At 33.8% G+C, this 15040-nt stretch overlaps 3 protein-coding genes across 4 annotated transcripts; 2 read left to right on the forward strand and 1 right to left on the reverse strand.

The window, feature by feature from the left end:
* The first annotated feature begins 648 nt into the window (after positions 1–648).
* Positions 649–4354, forward strand: RVE1 (Homeodomain-like superfamily protein). Of its 2 annotated transcripts, XM_068633273.2 has the most exons (6): positions 649–1373; positions 1956–2090; positions 2196–2307; positions 2440–2501; positions 2671–3063; positions 3310–4354. In XM_068633273.2, exons 1-6 carry the CDS (start codon positions 1362–1364, stop codon positions 3943–3945), a joined length of 1350 nt encoding a protein of 449 aa, XP_068489374.2. In that variant the 5' UTR covers positions 649–1361; the 3' UTR covers positions 3946–4354. The 2 variants fall into 2 exon arrangements, with proteins under 2 accessions (XP_068489374.2, XP_090150556.1); XM_090294430.1 differs by lacking the exon at positions 2440–2501 and having other exon boundaries at positions 667–1373.
* A 3923-nt stretch (positions 4355–8277) lies between these two features.
* Positions 8278–10561, forward strand: EXPA13 (expansin A13). Its single transcript, XM_068633276.2, has 2 exons — positions 8278–8955; positions 9929–10561. Exons 1-2 carry the CDS (start codon positions 8456–8458, stop codon positions 10236–10238), a joined length of 810 nt encoding a protein of 269 aa, XP_068489377.2. The 5' UTR covers positions 8278–8455; the 3' UTR covers positions 10239–10561.
* Positions 10562–11254: 693 nt separating this feature from the next.
* On the reverse strand, positions 11255–13185 carry LOC137827064 (Pmr5/Cas1p GDSL/SGNH-like acyl-esterase family protein). Its single transcript, XM_068633275.2, has one exon. The coding sequence runs from the start codon at positions 12708–12710 to the stop codon at positions 11616–11618; it is 1095 nt and encodes a 364-aa protein (XP_068489376.1). The 5' UTR covers positions 12711–13185; the 3' UTR covers positions 11255–11615.
* Positions 13186–15040: the final 1855 nt, after the last annotated feature.

Here is a 15040-nt window from a genome sequence, read left to right on the forward strand (position 1 = left end):
TGCAGGTCAAAATCTGTTGCCAAGCAGGAAAAAATGTTTATATACTAATTAATTCATATGACAAAAATTATATATTAATTACTTTAATTAAAGTGTCAGTTTTATTAAATCATAGAAAAAATAGTGTGGAGTCCATGATAAATTTGAAGAATTGAATAGAATATGTTACATAGGAAAAAAAGAAAAAAAAAAAAGACTAAGTAGAATATTTATGAGAAAGCAGAATTATCTGTATGAGAGCTGGGAAAATAATGGCCACGCATTAATCATGATAAAGTGGCGTGGCACCTGTGACAGTGCGAGTGGCACTGTGGCAGTGGCACCCGCGAGTGTGCTCACTCGCAAATTATCCACAACGCGCTCTGTATTAGTTTTCTTTGGCCACCCAATTAGAAAACGAAGCCAAATTAAAAAATTAAAAGGGAAAAAAAAAACAGAAAAGCGGAAACAGACGCGACAGCGGAACGCCACGTGTGGAGGACCTCTTTCGACGTGAGCCACAAGATTGCATCGAGTTCTCGAGATTTCGATGGAGAAAAAAAAATTAAAAAGAAAATTTCTTTTTCTCTCCTACAAGACAAAATTCAACATCTGACGTGGCACTATCTCGTTGCTCCTTTTTTTTTTTTTTCTCCTTCACAATAGTCTCTTTCCCACTTGGCTTTTATATCTATCTTCACTCTTCTTCTCTCTGTTATTCTCCTTCACTCCATTTTTCTTCTTCTGAAACCTCAAACCTTAACCTCTTTTCCCTCTGTTTCTCTCCACCCCTTTTGAGCGTTTCACCAGCCATGACAATTCAGAGAAACCTTTGTCGACTTTGTGTCCTTTGTTTTTGGAACTGTTTTGTTTGAACATCCATCATTTTGTTTTGCAAACTAAGAAACCTTCTATTATTCAGCCTTTTTCCGTGGTGGGTTTTGTTGATTTGAGAACTGTGGACCATTTCTTAGTTAATTACATCTGAGTCACCGCTGTTGTTGCTTCTCAAGCCAGCACCTTGAGATTTGGAGAGGTTTTTGGGGTGATCGTGGCCAACTCACGAGATGGATTCAGTTTGAATGATCGAGCTTCTGTAGTTCATGTTCACGGGATCTTAGAAGGGTTTCTTCAATTCTGAGCTTAAACTGTATTGTTGGATAAAACGAAGGGACGAAACAGTGTTTTTGTTTGGTGCCGAGAGAAGTCCATTTTGTACAAAGTTGTTGGTTCCAGAGTTGTTGAGGGAGAAGTGTGGAGTTTGGTAATTTGTTTGTTTTTGTGTTGCATACTGTTGAGAAAGTTGTGTACAAAGAAAGATAACTTTTACTGTTTTGGTGTACTGTGAGCCAACCGTGTAGGGAGGAGAAGATATTCACCACATGGCGATAAAAGTATGTAAATAAGAGTTTCTTCTTTTGTTTTTTCTTTGATGTAGAATATTTGATGCCATGTGGAGTTTTTTTTGAGGGACATGAGATTGTTGTTGGTTTAGGTCGTACTTGTATGTTTTATGGTTTGTTCTGGATTTCCAGCCAAAAGTCTTTTCGTTCGGGTATGGTATGTCTGGTTCTGTTTTGAAGATTAAAAAAAAGGTCAAATAAAATAATGAAAAAGATAGAGGGCTACTTTATAAAATATGATTTGGTTTTCCTTTTCAACTGCCAAATATTTGTACTTTTATATTTTATAGATTGGATGATAGTTTTTATAAATTTTGGAAAAAGAACGTTTGAATGTTTCAGGTTTAGTTAACAGTTTGATCTAATCTTCATCAAAGGCACACTTTTCCTGATATTTTTTAAAAAGGAAAAAAAAAGTTCATTTAATGGAAATTGTGAAATTTTGATTGATCTTTAGTTTACTGAGAGATGAATGATTTCATTTAATACTACTTGAATTTTCCATTATGAGAAAATTTTCTTTTTCTTCTTGATTGTTATATTAAATTCATTTGCTTTTTGGATTGGATGCAGGGCAAAAGTGCATTTACTAGATCAAGGAGTGGTCTTCCCATTGGAGATGAAATATCTCTGAGTCCTGGTGTGCATTCTGTTGCAGATATTCCACTACATGATCAGTTTTCTTATGGAAATGACTATGCCTTGAAGGTTTTCCCTTGCTCGATTCTTACGTTTTTGTGGTATTATAGATTTGATTTCACATTTGTGACAGTGTCACCTTTGTTTTAATCAATTTTATACCTACATCAACAGGTAAGAAAACCATATACAATCACAAAGCAGAGAGAGAGGTGGACAGATGAAGAACACAAGAAGTTCCTTGAAGCCTTAAAGCTATATGGCAGGGCATGGCGACGGATTGAAGGTATAATTAATTTTGAACTTCCATATCTTAGGCAAAGTATGCCACATAGATTCTAGCAGAAGAATAATACAAGTCACTGAATCAATCAAGAAGGTTGGTCTAAGTTTTTGGATCCTTTCATTTTCACCACAGAACATGTTGGCACAAAGACTGCTGTTCAGATTCGAAGTCATGCTCAGAAGTTTTTTTCTAAGGTTTATTGTTATATTCCAGTACCCATCATTTACCATATGTTGAATATACCATGAGTCATAAGTTTAAATTGTGATGACCTTAAGAGATGCAAAGTTCTAACTTTTGAGGGTGAAGTTAAAGGGTTCGTCTTTAAGTACACTCTAACTCATTTCTTCTGGCTTCTTGCAGATTGTTAGAGAGTCTAGTGGGAACAGCACAGTCTTGGAGGAGTCGATTGAAATTCCACCTCCACGACCAAAAAGGAAGCCAATTCATCCTTACCCTCGTAAACTGATTGAGATTCCAAAGAAAGAGATTTCCAACTCAGACCACACTCCCAGGTCTAATTCTCTCAAGTCATCAGATTTTGGTCAAGAAAACAATTCTCCCAAGTCAGTGTTATCTACAGTTGTTTCCGAAAACCTTGGTTCCTCCGATTCAGATACACCTACTGGAAGTTTGTCACCAGTCTCATCCATTAGCGGTGTCCCCACAAACAGGTTTCCACTTGCTGGACCCAAAACATCATTTGAGGAAGAAGGGTCTCTACCAAATTCAGCTCATGATGAGCAACCTCTTGTGGTACTTGTTAAATCCTAATCATTTTCACTTTCTTCACTACAGTATCTTCATCAGAGTACTTTTAAGAAAATCATTTTAGAATTTAATTTAAATGTACTGTATATTGTCATTAAATCATAAACCGACACGCTTCTTAACTTTTACTACAACTATTTTTATAACTCATACTAAGAGTGATTGGTTTACAGTGTACAAATCTTTGTACTAACCTGAAAAGTTAAACTCTCCCTTCTTTTTATTGTCTAGAAACTGGAGCTTTTTCATAAAGAAAGTGTTTCTAACAAAGATGATGCAGCAGAGGAATCATCTGGTCGTACTCTAAAACTTTTTGGGACCACTCTACTGGTAACAGATACAAGCAAACCCTTTTCTCTAAGAACGGAGCCATTCAAACCAGTACCTGCTGCTGCAACATATCTTATGCAACTTCAAAATGGGTGTTCAGATCTTGCAGAAGGTCCTGCAAGTATTGTTCCAAGGTGGACTTTTTCCCACAATGCACCATCTGTGCCACTGCACAGGGAGACAAAAGGGAAACACCTGTACTCTAATCTTGGAGATTTTGAACATAAAGAGGTACAAAAGGAAGGATCATGGACTGGTTCAAACACTAGTTCAGTTAATGATGGAGACAACACTGACAAATCAGATGATCAAGCCAAGAGTCATGTGCATTGCTTTAGCAAAAGGGATGGACAGTTACACTTTCTTGGTCACACTAAACCAAGTGAAACATCAGCTATATTTGAGCTAAGGGTGAGAGCTAAAACCTGTGGGAAAGGTTTTGTGCCATACAAAAGGTGCATGGCAGGGAGAGAAAACCAATACTCATCAGTTTGTGATGAGGAGAGGGAAGAGCAACGTATCAAGCTTTCCTTATAGTACCCTCTCACTGGCTTTTCTTCAAAGCAGTTTCCCTTTTACAGGTATAATGTAGCTGCTACTGTTTCTGGATATGAGAGGAGAGAAAAGGGAGCTGAAATTTTTGATATTTCTACTGCGTTTTTTTAAGTCTCAACGTCTGTGTCTTTAGGGGTACTATCCAGTGAATTATCCCACTTTTCTTTATATTTCTTCAAGCCATGTTAGGCTTTGTGTATTTCTTCAAATTTTTTTCCTCCCACCTTCCACTCACAATCATCCTGTGATCTCTTTTAAATGGTAACTGTCTTTCAAGTGTAAGTTACATATACTTATGTATCGCTTATTGGCGTAATTGTTCATATTTGTCATAGTTAATGGGTAAATTACACTTACATATCCTGAAGTTGAATAAAATATTCTTTCCCTGTATCACATTATTTTGATTTCCTTTCATCTATAAGAAATCATGGACCTCTGTATTCACCAAAATGATACATGAAGTTATGTTCTCATATCAATTAAATAAAGTTTATGAAGGATACAACATGAGAGGGTGTGCAATAAAATTTTGTTATACTTGAAAATGTTTGAGCGTAATTTGTCCCTTTTGTTGGAATCACTTCCTATAAGGCATATTTTGTGGATGCTGCAAGAAGAGAGAGAATGGCCCATCAAAATGATCAAAGGTTTAAAAAAAAGGAAAACTTCTTTCTGTCACAAAAGGAGATCTATGCAATGCAGTACTGGGCCATTGACAGAAAAAAAATCAACTCTACAGGGGTAGTCAAACAATGGATTATAACATCTTCCACTCATTAACCTTTTTTTGACTCACCTCATTCTTTTCGAAAAATAATAAGAAACTCAATTTCTAAACGAGGTAATCTGCATAGATTTGAAAAGTTCATTTCTAAATGAGTGGAAGATAACTAACCAAAAAATTTAAGAGTAGGAGATGAAGTTATTCTTTCCCTAATAGATAAAAAAGATGTAAAAGTAATTGACAAATAGAAGAGTCTTACTAAACAAAATATAAATTAATACCACCCACCAAACTTAATAAATTTAGTTCTTGTAAAAAAGAGTATTAGATTTTCTCATGAAATATAAGAAAGAAAGATAGGACAAAAAGGAAAAAATAGAGACAGACAAGAAAGAACAAAAAAACACATAACACAAAGTTTCAATAGAGATAAAGAAGAAAGAACAAAAAAACACATAAATAAAGTTTCATTATTTTGAATGTAATGTAAACTAGAGTACAGCATCGTATATAAAGACAAATAAAAAAATAAAATAAAAAGACTCCAAGTCTAGCAGGATAATAACAGAAAATTCAATATATTCTCTCAGACGGGAGAATGTATATTCAACATTCCTAGTTTAAAAACCATTTTTCTATTAATTTTGCGATCAAGAATTTTAGTAAGAGATCAGTTTGTTGATCAGTGATTCTCTGCCGGTCGGTACTGGACGAGTCTGTTGTTTAGTCTCGATAACCGATCGCATCAAAATACATTTAAGGTACTTAATAAATTATAGCAATGATAGTTATGAGAACTCCTTACAAATCATGATCATATCCCACTGAATTCGGGTGACATTCCTGAAAAATTAGCTAACAATGATTTAGTGAAAGATATTGATTTATTATACATTCTCCATATATATCAATATATTTTCCTATAAATTAGGGATCATGCTATAAATAAGTTAACAACTTATATTTGATAGATTTGGTCTATCACAACAAAGATCCATGACTAAACACTATAAATAAACCTTCTACAAAGGTGTAAGGTACGGTTTAATCAATTTATCACTATATACTATTAACACATAGTACTTACTTGATCGTTAGAGTACCTTTTTCAAGTCAACCATGATTGAGCACCAACAATTAAAGGAGAAGACTTGGAGTGAGGAGTGAGGAGCGAGAAGGCAACCGACACATCAACAATTGTACAACTATTTTCAAGTACTATATAGACTCACTTTGTCTATACAAGTACATGTTCGTATGGGCAAAAAGTGAGACAACTAAAATTGAAGATTCTCTTTTACATAATCAATGTCAATATGTTTTGTTCACTCATGGAAGTTGGAATTTGTTGTAATATGTCTTGTTGCTTGATTATCACAGTATAAACTAGATACAAAGTAGGGAGTGATATGCAGATCATCAAAATGGTAGATCAAAACACTATAATTCATATGTAATGGTTGCAAAAGCTCTATATATATTCCGCTTTGGATGAAGAACTATATATACACGGTCCTTTATTTCTTAATTTTCTATGATATCAAAGAATCTTTGGAGAAAATTCAAAATTAAGTGACATAACGAAGTTTGTTACACCACCATAAACCCAATTAAAATCATTGAAGCTTTTCAACTGAATAAAGTTAGAAGAAAAGAAAATGCCTGACATGATGAATGTTTTATAAATCTTAGAATTCTAAAATAAAAAGGATTGTCATCAGAAGATTTGTTTAAAGGAAAATACAACTTATGTTGTTTTTCTAAATGACAAGGTCCACATACAATTTTTTTAACACAATATCTTCTCATATTAGATTTTATCATGAAACATAAGAAAAAAAAGGACAAAAAGGTTAAAAAAAAAACAGAGAAATGGAGAAGAAAGAATACAATTAAAAAAACACAAACAATTTTTTTTATAATTCTGAATGTAACATAAATCAGAATATCAAAATTATATATAAAGACAAATAGAAAAGAAAAAAGCTCAAAATTCAAAATTCAAAGCGAGATACTAACAAAAAACTTAATAAAAAGTGACAATATCTTGCAGATAAATTTCAGTTATATAATTATAATGATATTTGATATATGATTTATTAATTTTTATATTTTAAAACCGATTTTATGCTTTTTCTCAAAATTAATTTCTTTTAATAATTTTAAGTATTTAAATTAAATACTTGTGTAATGTAATTGTGGACGAAAAATGAACATTAAAGCTATACAATGAAATTAACATGTACTTTGCTAATTTTTTTATAGTTTTGTATGAAATTAAGAGTGGTGCTGTTTTGTATTTAAACAAACCGTGCTTCTAAAACGCTATTTGATTTTAAATATATTGTGATATGCTTATCCTAGTACTTTATGTCTTGGGTAACTTAACGTTAACACCCTTCTCCATTTTGTTTTTTATTATTGTCCCTTTTCCTTTTCATGGGTCATTTTCTAACCTTTATTCATGAATGGGTTATAAGGGGGCATGTGTTGTAGGTTGGAAGGAATTGTAGCCTTCAAAATGCAGATCACACTTGCTTCTTCCAGTGGATTGTTAAATCAGATTCCTAAACATTATTACTAAACTCACATCATTCATACAATCATCATTTTCATTATTGCTTCCTCTCAACTCAGCTTTCTTAGTCAAGTACTTGCCCCCTTTTATCAAATACCACAACCCCAATGAATCATCAACAAAATCTAGTATCTACCTTAGGTAGGGTTTCAGAAAAATAAAATGTTTATGGAATAAGAATTCACAATCTTACATGTTAAGTTAAAGCATCATATCAAATACATTTTTTCCTTTACCAATTCATACCAGGTTGAATGCAGAAACTAACATCTTTTAGATATTTTATAAATATAGAATATGAGAATTATTTGTATTGTTTATTTATGACTCTCTAATGAAGTTTTTTTTAAGCAAATATTTCTTTAACAGGCCCCATAGTTGGGCCTTTGTCCATAAATTTTTAAGCAAATATTTTTTGGTTTTACATAACGTATAATGATGAATGTTTACTTTCTTTTTGACTGGTTAGACAAAAAGTTAAACTAAGTAGTGTGTTAGTGTTAATTTTTTTTAAGATCTGTCTTTAGAACTTAAACCTTTATAATTAAGAGAAAAACTAATTGAGTTTTAGTGGGGACTTAGGCATCAGAATTGTTTTCAACAGTGTCGGCTACTATTAGAATGATTGGAAATAAGTTAAGAAATATGATTAAGTTATATAATAATTTATGTAGCACATGTATGGATACAGACACTGATACGACACGGAGATACGTATAATATCTAAAATATAAGATATGGGGATACAGATATATATTATATAATTTTGAACTATATAAATTGAAAATAAATATTTATGTGGAAAAGTATGTCCCAAATTCTTTTGGGAGCATGAATATATTTTTATTATTGGTTCAAAAGAATTTGTTCTTATTTTTATAATCATAATAAAAAATTATACAATAAATTTGAGTTTTTAAAAAGTTATTGTATTTATACATTTGAATTACACTTCACCGATAAGTATCCTACGAGTGTCGACACGAATACGGGTATCCGATATGGATATACCATTTAAGAAGAAGTATATTCGTAGATAATAATAGAAAAAAGAAAAGTAATTTGGGGAGAGTAAGTAAAGAAGGAAAAGGGAAAGGGAAAGTAGAGTGAGTGTGGTGTTGTCGGTTGAAATCAAAGGAACCCACACTCAAACTCTTTTGCTTCGGTTTCAGAGTGTTCAAACGGAAATGTCACCATTCGCAGTTGCCGCAGCACCATTCACACTGTCCATTCTCCTTACGCTCGTCTCCGCTCACTACTCCTCCTCTTCCTCCTACTCTCCGCCCTCTCTGCAAGCTTCGCCGGAGTTCGCCGAGTGGCGATCCGCGCACGCCACCTACTACGCCGCTGCGGATCCTCGCGACGCGGTGGGCGGCGCCTGCGGCTACGGAGACCTCGTCAAGGGCGGCTACGGCATGGCCACCGTGGGCCTCAGCGAGACGCTGTTCGAACGCGGCCAGATCTGCGGCGCATGCTTCGAGCTGCGCTGCGTGGACGACAACCGGTGGTGCATCCCCGGCACCTCCATCATCGTCACGGCCACGAACTTCTGCGCCCCCAACTACGGGTTCACCTCCGATGGCGGTGGCCACTGTAACCCTCCCAACAAACACTTCGTTCTCCCCATCGAAGCCTTTGAAAAGATCGCCATTTGGAAAGCCGGCAACATGCCCGTACAGTACCGCAGGTACTCCAAATTTCTTGCAGATCATTACTCTATACATCAATTATGCATGCTGATGTTTGTTTTCAGCTTTAATTTTGTACTTTACACTTGAGCATTTCTAACAACGTTTCTTTTGTATGATCTTTCTAACCTTCCCTGAGGAATTTATTGAAAGCTTCTAAATCGACTGATTAAAAAACTAGTATAATGCACAAGTGTTGGTAAACTTCAATAAATTTTCAGTTAATTATAGAAATAGTGTTTAAAATTTTGGCTCACGACAAGGACCTGTAACACACTTGTTATTTATTGAAAATTGTAAGATCGAGAATGGCATTTATTAATGAGTTTAATTTTTGTGCAATGTCACTGTAAGTAGATGTTATGAATTTTAAGTGTGTTATGGCAAAAACAAATTTATCATATTAACCACTTTGTGACTGGATGACGAAAGTCTTTTATTACACCATAAATTGTTTACTCTTCAAAGAGAAAGTCGGCTCACAGAATTTTAGGAATGCTTTAAATTATTATACTGAATAATGTGTTAGCATAAAAAAAATTAGAGTGTATTATTAATTTTTCCCCCAGCTCCTTCGAAATCACAATATCTTTGAAGTAAATGATGGTGGTGACAAATTGCTTAGATGATAGTGATGGAAAAAAAATGGCCTACCCAGCATGACGTGGGTCGCAGATTGTAATGCGTTGATAAATAATAATGGATTCAAAACTTTTAAAATGAAGTTTGAGTTTGGTGAAAATTTGGTTCTTCTGGTTTATTTGGGGCTAAGCTTAGCCATAATCAGTACTGGTCAGAAGGCTTAAGTTTAATTCAAATTAAAATTTTCATGTCTTGCATTTAATCGGGTTCGGGTCTGCCTAGTTAATTCGATTTATTAGCTATTGTAGGTGACTATATTTTTATTTTTTTTGCGTTGTGATTAAATTTGAATTAAATTCTATTTTGAATGTTGTGATGTGTTGGATGCAGGATAAAATGTAGGAAGGAAGGAGGGATGCGATTTACTGTTACTGGTTCTGGAATCTTCATTTCGGTGCTGATCAGCAATGTTGCTGGTCATGGAGACATACTGGCTGTGAAGGTTAAAGGGTCAAGAACGGGTTGGCTCTCCATGGGTCGGAATTGGGGGCAAAATTGGCATGTAAATGCATTGCTGCAGAATCAACCCCTTGCGTTCGAAGTTACTTCTAGTGATGAGAAAATTGTTACGTCTTACAATGTTGCTCCCAAGGATTGGACCTTTGGACAAACCTTTGAAGGCAAGCAATTTGAGACTTGAAATTGAAAGCTCATTGGATTCATGTGATCTTGTTTCAAGGGACCGTTCTCCTTCCCCAAAAAATTTTACCCCGATAGTGCTTTTCTTTCTACATTTTTATTCTTTTGGTTTTCTAGAAGACTGTAGATAGCAGATGATTTGGTGGTTTGCAAGGTTGTCAATGGGACGCTGTACCTTTTCATTTATTATATTAGGAAGTTTTGTATGAAAAAAAAATATATATATACATTCCTTGTTGGTCAACAACAAAAACTCTTGCAATGTAAATTTTTGTAAGGCTCTCACAAGACATGTTATCCTGCTACCTTCAAACTTGTCTTAAATTTTACTACTGAAATGATTTCTACTGTAACTGCCTAATTTTTATGAGATTTTTTGTTGAATACATTTATGTATGTACTAGTGTGACTTCTCAGTGCTTTAATTTAACCCTACTGAACTTACTACAGCTGAATGCAAAAACTGGGGCCCTTCAAACTCAACACATGTTCAAGTTTTCCCTTCCCTCAACAGCAAATGACTAAACTGTTCTGCGCTCTGTTGACAGGCCTAAGCCATCTAAAAGTCCTATTCGTATTAAAAACGGGTTAGTTGGGTTCAGACTTGCTTTAAAATGCATAATTGGAACTTTTTGTCGTATAACCCTAATAAACTAATGAATGGTCATTAAAGTTTTAATTTTAACAAATTATAGCCCATTGATAATCATACACTTGAGCAACAAAAGGGTAAAGAGCTTCGAAACTGGTGTCAAATGAAACAGGACCTGTTAAGACCTGAGGTGATCTACTTATGTCAACAGAATTTTGTCTTACAAACAGAAGGAAAAACATTAAACCGCATCCCTATTAATTATACCAATCCATGAAGAAATCAAACAATGGTTTCGTGGTTGTGCTCAACAATCAATTAATCTGCTCCACCATGACACATCTAAAAAAATTAGTCAAAAGAATAAACAAACGGAAAGCATTATACATCAACATGTCACTACATTCTAGTTAGCCTAAAAGATATTTATATAAAAAGCACAAAAGAATCCCAATTAAATTTGGTTAAAAGCATGTGTGAACTGTTTGTACAGAAACTTGAGTTTCCAATTTTTGTGACTAATACATGAGCTGTTAGCATACAGTAAAACAGGAAAAAGAAAGAAACAAAGAGAATTCCAAATTTGGTATATACTATAACAATGATAATCACTCTAAAACTAAATGAATCTAATGCCTTGGAAGGAAACCAGGCAAAAATCGCAAGCTATGGTGGAAGAACTCAACTTCTATTAATCAAAATCGTTGGAGAGTCCTACCGTATACATCCCAGTGGAGGCAGCTGAGGTGATCACATCTAAGGGGAACCAAACCAATGCTACAAACTTCATATCTTCTGATGAGATTCAATAAGCAATGCATTCAACATAACATGAACCCCAGCTTCATAAACAATCCCATCATAATGCATCCCATCATCTGTACACCTGATCCCACAATTCCAACTCAGTGACCCAATATCCAGTAGTTGAAGTGGACCCTCAAACTGCCTCAGCATGCCACTTCTCTTAACCTCTCTCTCATATTCTCCCCGCACTAGATCAGTCATCTTCTCCTTCTTCTCCTTTGTATTCAACATGGAGTTCACCAAAGTTGGCATCCCTAGCCAAAACAAGTGTGGCGATCTAACCGCCACAGACTCATCATTGCCAAATTCGGAGGACACAGGCAACAGTGAAGTCACGGAACTCCTCAAAATCTCCAAAGACACACCATAATCCGAAGCATTCACGAAGTGCAGCATGTGCCACAAACCAGAACCCATCACCAGAAGATCAGGATAAACACGATTCCTCTTGAACCCCGCAACCAAACTAGTCAAATTGGTGACGTAAGGTGCCCACATGAAATCCAACATCATCCCCATCTCATCTACCTCAGTGTGATAATCACTATGCCGCTTGAACAAAGACCCTTTAACAGATTCCATACCTTCTGGGTCCAGAACCAAACTCAACAACGAAAGCGCAAAGATTCGAGCTTGCGAATCCCCCGCCACCACGACCCAAGACCCATTAAGCAAAACCGAAACGTCGTGCCGATTAAGCCTCTGAAACTCACACGACTCAACAGAATCCGATCTCTTCCAAGACCAAGACTTTTCGTAGTTCACGGAATTGTTATTCATAGGGTCAAAGTCAAACCCCCTCAGCCTCACCTCCCAGACAATTTCATGAAGCAACGAAACACATGAAGCGCGATCGTCCACGACAACATTAACAGAAGAAGTGGAAACCGACGTGACGAAATCAGAAACCGAAGGAAAATAAGGTGTGAGGTGAACCCCAACAGCGAGAGTGATGAAAAGTGCGCCACTGAAGAAGAGAACCTTGTTGCGACTCAAGTGCCACCCCGCCATACCCATAGGCACAAAGAGAACCACACACGCCGCCAACAACCCCAACTGCACCGCACCTAACATTGCCCGCTTTATTATTCCCAGATCCCTCTGAAACTCACATGTGGGGTTTTGGTTTTTGGAACGACCCGTGAAGGGAAAACCTGAGATCTGAGGAAAAAACAAAACTTTTCTCCGACTTCGGAAAAGGGTCGGAGAGAAAGTTGGTGGGGGGTTGTGAGTGGCTTGGGATTGAAGAATTTGAAGGAGATATTGTGATGGGAACGTGATAACAGCAGAAGCGAGATTCAATTCGACAAGAAGTAAAATCTGAACACGGGGTAATTTGAAATTGCTCACATAATACTACAACAACAACAACACGGTACCGTCGGATTCAAAAACTGGTGCCAATGATTGTGAGTGTTGTGTGACATTTTGCTTGAATCTGGTACTTTTGTTAACTAGTGAGGTTTTTTTTTTTTTTTTCGTTTATGGGTATGTTTTTGTGTTACGTTGCAGGTGTCACTGCCACTGCAATGAGGATAAAAAGCATTTCTCAAGCATTTAACATGTATTGTAATCTAATTTTTATACGCTCTAATACAATCTTATAAAAATTATATTAAACATAACTATCATTATTATAAAAATTAACAAATTTATGGTATATATTTCACCTTCACAATGAATATCAGTTTAGGGACTATTTTCCCATTTCTTAAGTTAAACAATAAAAGATTGGCATATAAAGAAAAGTCAAACAATAAAAGATTGGCATATAAAGAAAAGTCAAAGAATAAAAGTTTGGCATATAAAGAAAAAGAAAGTGTGCTGTTCATTAACATGAATAGTTCACTTATGATATAGTTTAAAATGTGTTTTTCAATTATTTATTAAAGTCTTTTCATTTAAAATACTTACTCTTATAAATTCTTATATAATAGTTGGAGATCTTATTTTAATTAGAAATAAAACTAATTTATAACATTTTATAAAGTTTAACTTAAAAACACTTAATTTATACTAATGACTTAACTACTAAAAGATTATGTAAGAAAGATGAGAATAGATAATTGAGAATAAATTAATTAATAAATAGTTTCACTGTACTCATGAAATGATTATTGTTTTCATTCATTTAAACACTGATATGGATAGCAAACATGTTTTGTAATCTATATCAAATTTAAGTAACAATACTTCTTTGTTAAATGAGATAGGATAGACTAAAATTACTGTAAATAAACGTACAATGTATGTTAAAGAGCTCAAGTGACTCTATATATCTTTAAATGACTCTAAAGAGCTCAATGTCCTTTATAAATAAAACAATTTAATTAATGAGTATTAAATATTATGAATAACAATTATATGACTAATCTAAATGACTCGTAATGATTACTCAGATGATACCACGTGATTAATCTATAAATATTAACTTTTCAGAATGTACAATTTATCTTGTCTCACATACAGAACTGTATTTTATACTTTTACTCGTAGTTTCATGTTAAGAATTTATCTTTATCATATTTGTACTCCTACGGACTTAAACATCGTGAGAGTCTTTTGCAGGTGGATCTCTCAATCTCATCGAAATCCAACTAAAAGCTCGTTTTTTGAAAAACACGCAATCCTCAACAACGAGTTGCACTCTTCGATAAGAACAACTAATAAATTAGTTAGTAAATATAAAATGATATAAAACAATATGATTAGTTATATTATATAATTGAAATTTATATTTCTAAATAAAAATATATTATTCTTTAATCATAATTTTTCATTTTTTAAAATAATGATTCTTTTTGGTTAAATTTGATAGTATTTTTATTTTTAAAAATTGTATATGTTTTTAAAATGAGTTATATATATTTTTACAATTTTCGTTGTATACAAATTTTATATAATATTTTTTAATTTGAATTTCATAAAATTAAAAAAATATATAATAATTATTTATATCCATAATATTAAAACATATTATTATTATTATTATTATAAATAAATTGAAATTAAAAATAATAAAAAATGATCTATAAGGTAAAAGTAATAGTTTATAATTTATAAACTATAAGAAGTTTCTTATAACTTATAATTTAGAAAAGTACTTTATAACTTAAAAATTAAAAGCTCTTAAAATGAGGTATTTTTTATTTATTTATTAAACATTTGAAGTTAATTTGTAAGGTTAGTAAGGACTACACTATTTATCATCCTACTATCATCATTTTGCCATTTAAGTTTCGCCCATATTTTACTACTTCTTTCATTTTTACACATTTTACCATTTTGTTACATATGAAACAAAATCATGATATACGATATAAACTTATACGGTGTTGTTGTAATTTTTTACAAAAATGATGTCAATTTATTACCAATATGACGGTGACACGTGGAAAAATAAA

Source organism: Phaseolus vulgaris, chromosome 8 (assembly GCF_051622355.1).
Source record: "Phaseolus vulgaris cultivar YP4 chromosome 8, ASM5162235v1, whole genome shotgun sequence".
NCBI classification, from domain to species: Eukaryota; Viridiplantae; Streptophyta; class Magnoliopsida; order Fabales; family Fabaceae; genus Phaseolus; species Phaseolus vulgaris.

Excerpts from the sequence above, each read along its gene's own strand:
- RVE1 (XM_068633273.2), top strand. Across the intron at positions 2,308-2,439 it reads GGCATGGCGACGGATTGAAG|AACATGTTGGCACAAAGACT; the intron begins GTATAATTAATT and ends TTTTCACCACAG. Across the intron at positions 2,502-2,670 it reads CTCAGAAGTTTTTTTCTAAG|ATTGTTAGAGAGTCTAGTGG; the intron begins GTTTATTGTTAT and ends GGCTTCTTGCAG.
- EXPA13 (XM_068633276.2), top strand. The coding sequence starts at position 8,456 with ATGTCACCATTCGCAGTTGCCGCAGCACCATTCACACTGTCCATTCTC. Across the intron at positions 8,956-9,928 it reads ATGCCCGTACAGTACCGCAG|GATAAAATGTAGGAAGGAAG; the intron begins GTACTCCAAATT and ends TGTTGGATGCAG.
- LOC137827064 (XM_068633275.2), bottom strand. The coding sequence starts at position 12,710 with ATGTTAGGTGCGGTGCAGTTGGGGTTGTTGGCGGCGTGTGTGGTTCTC.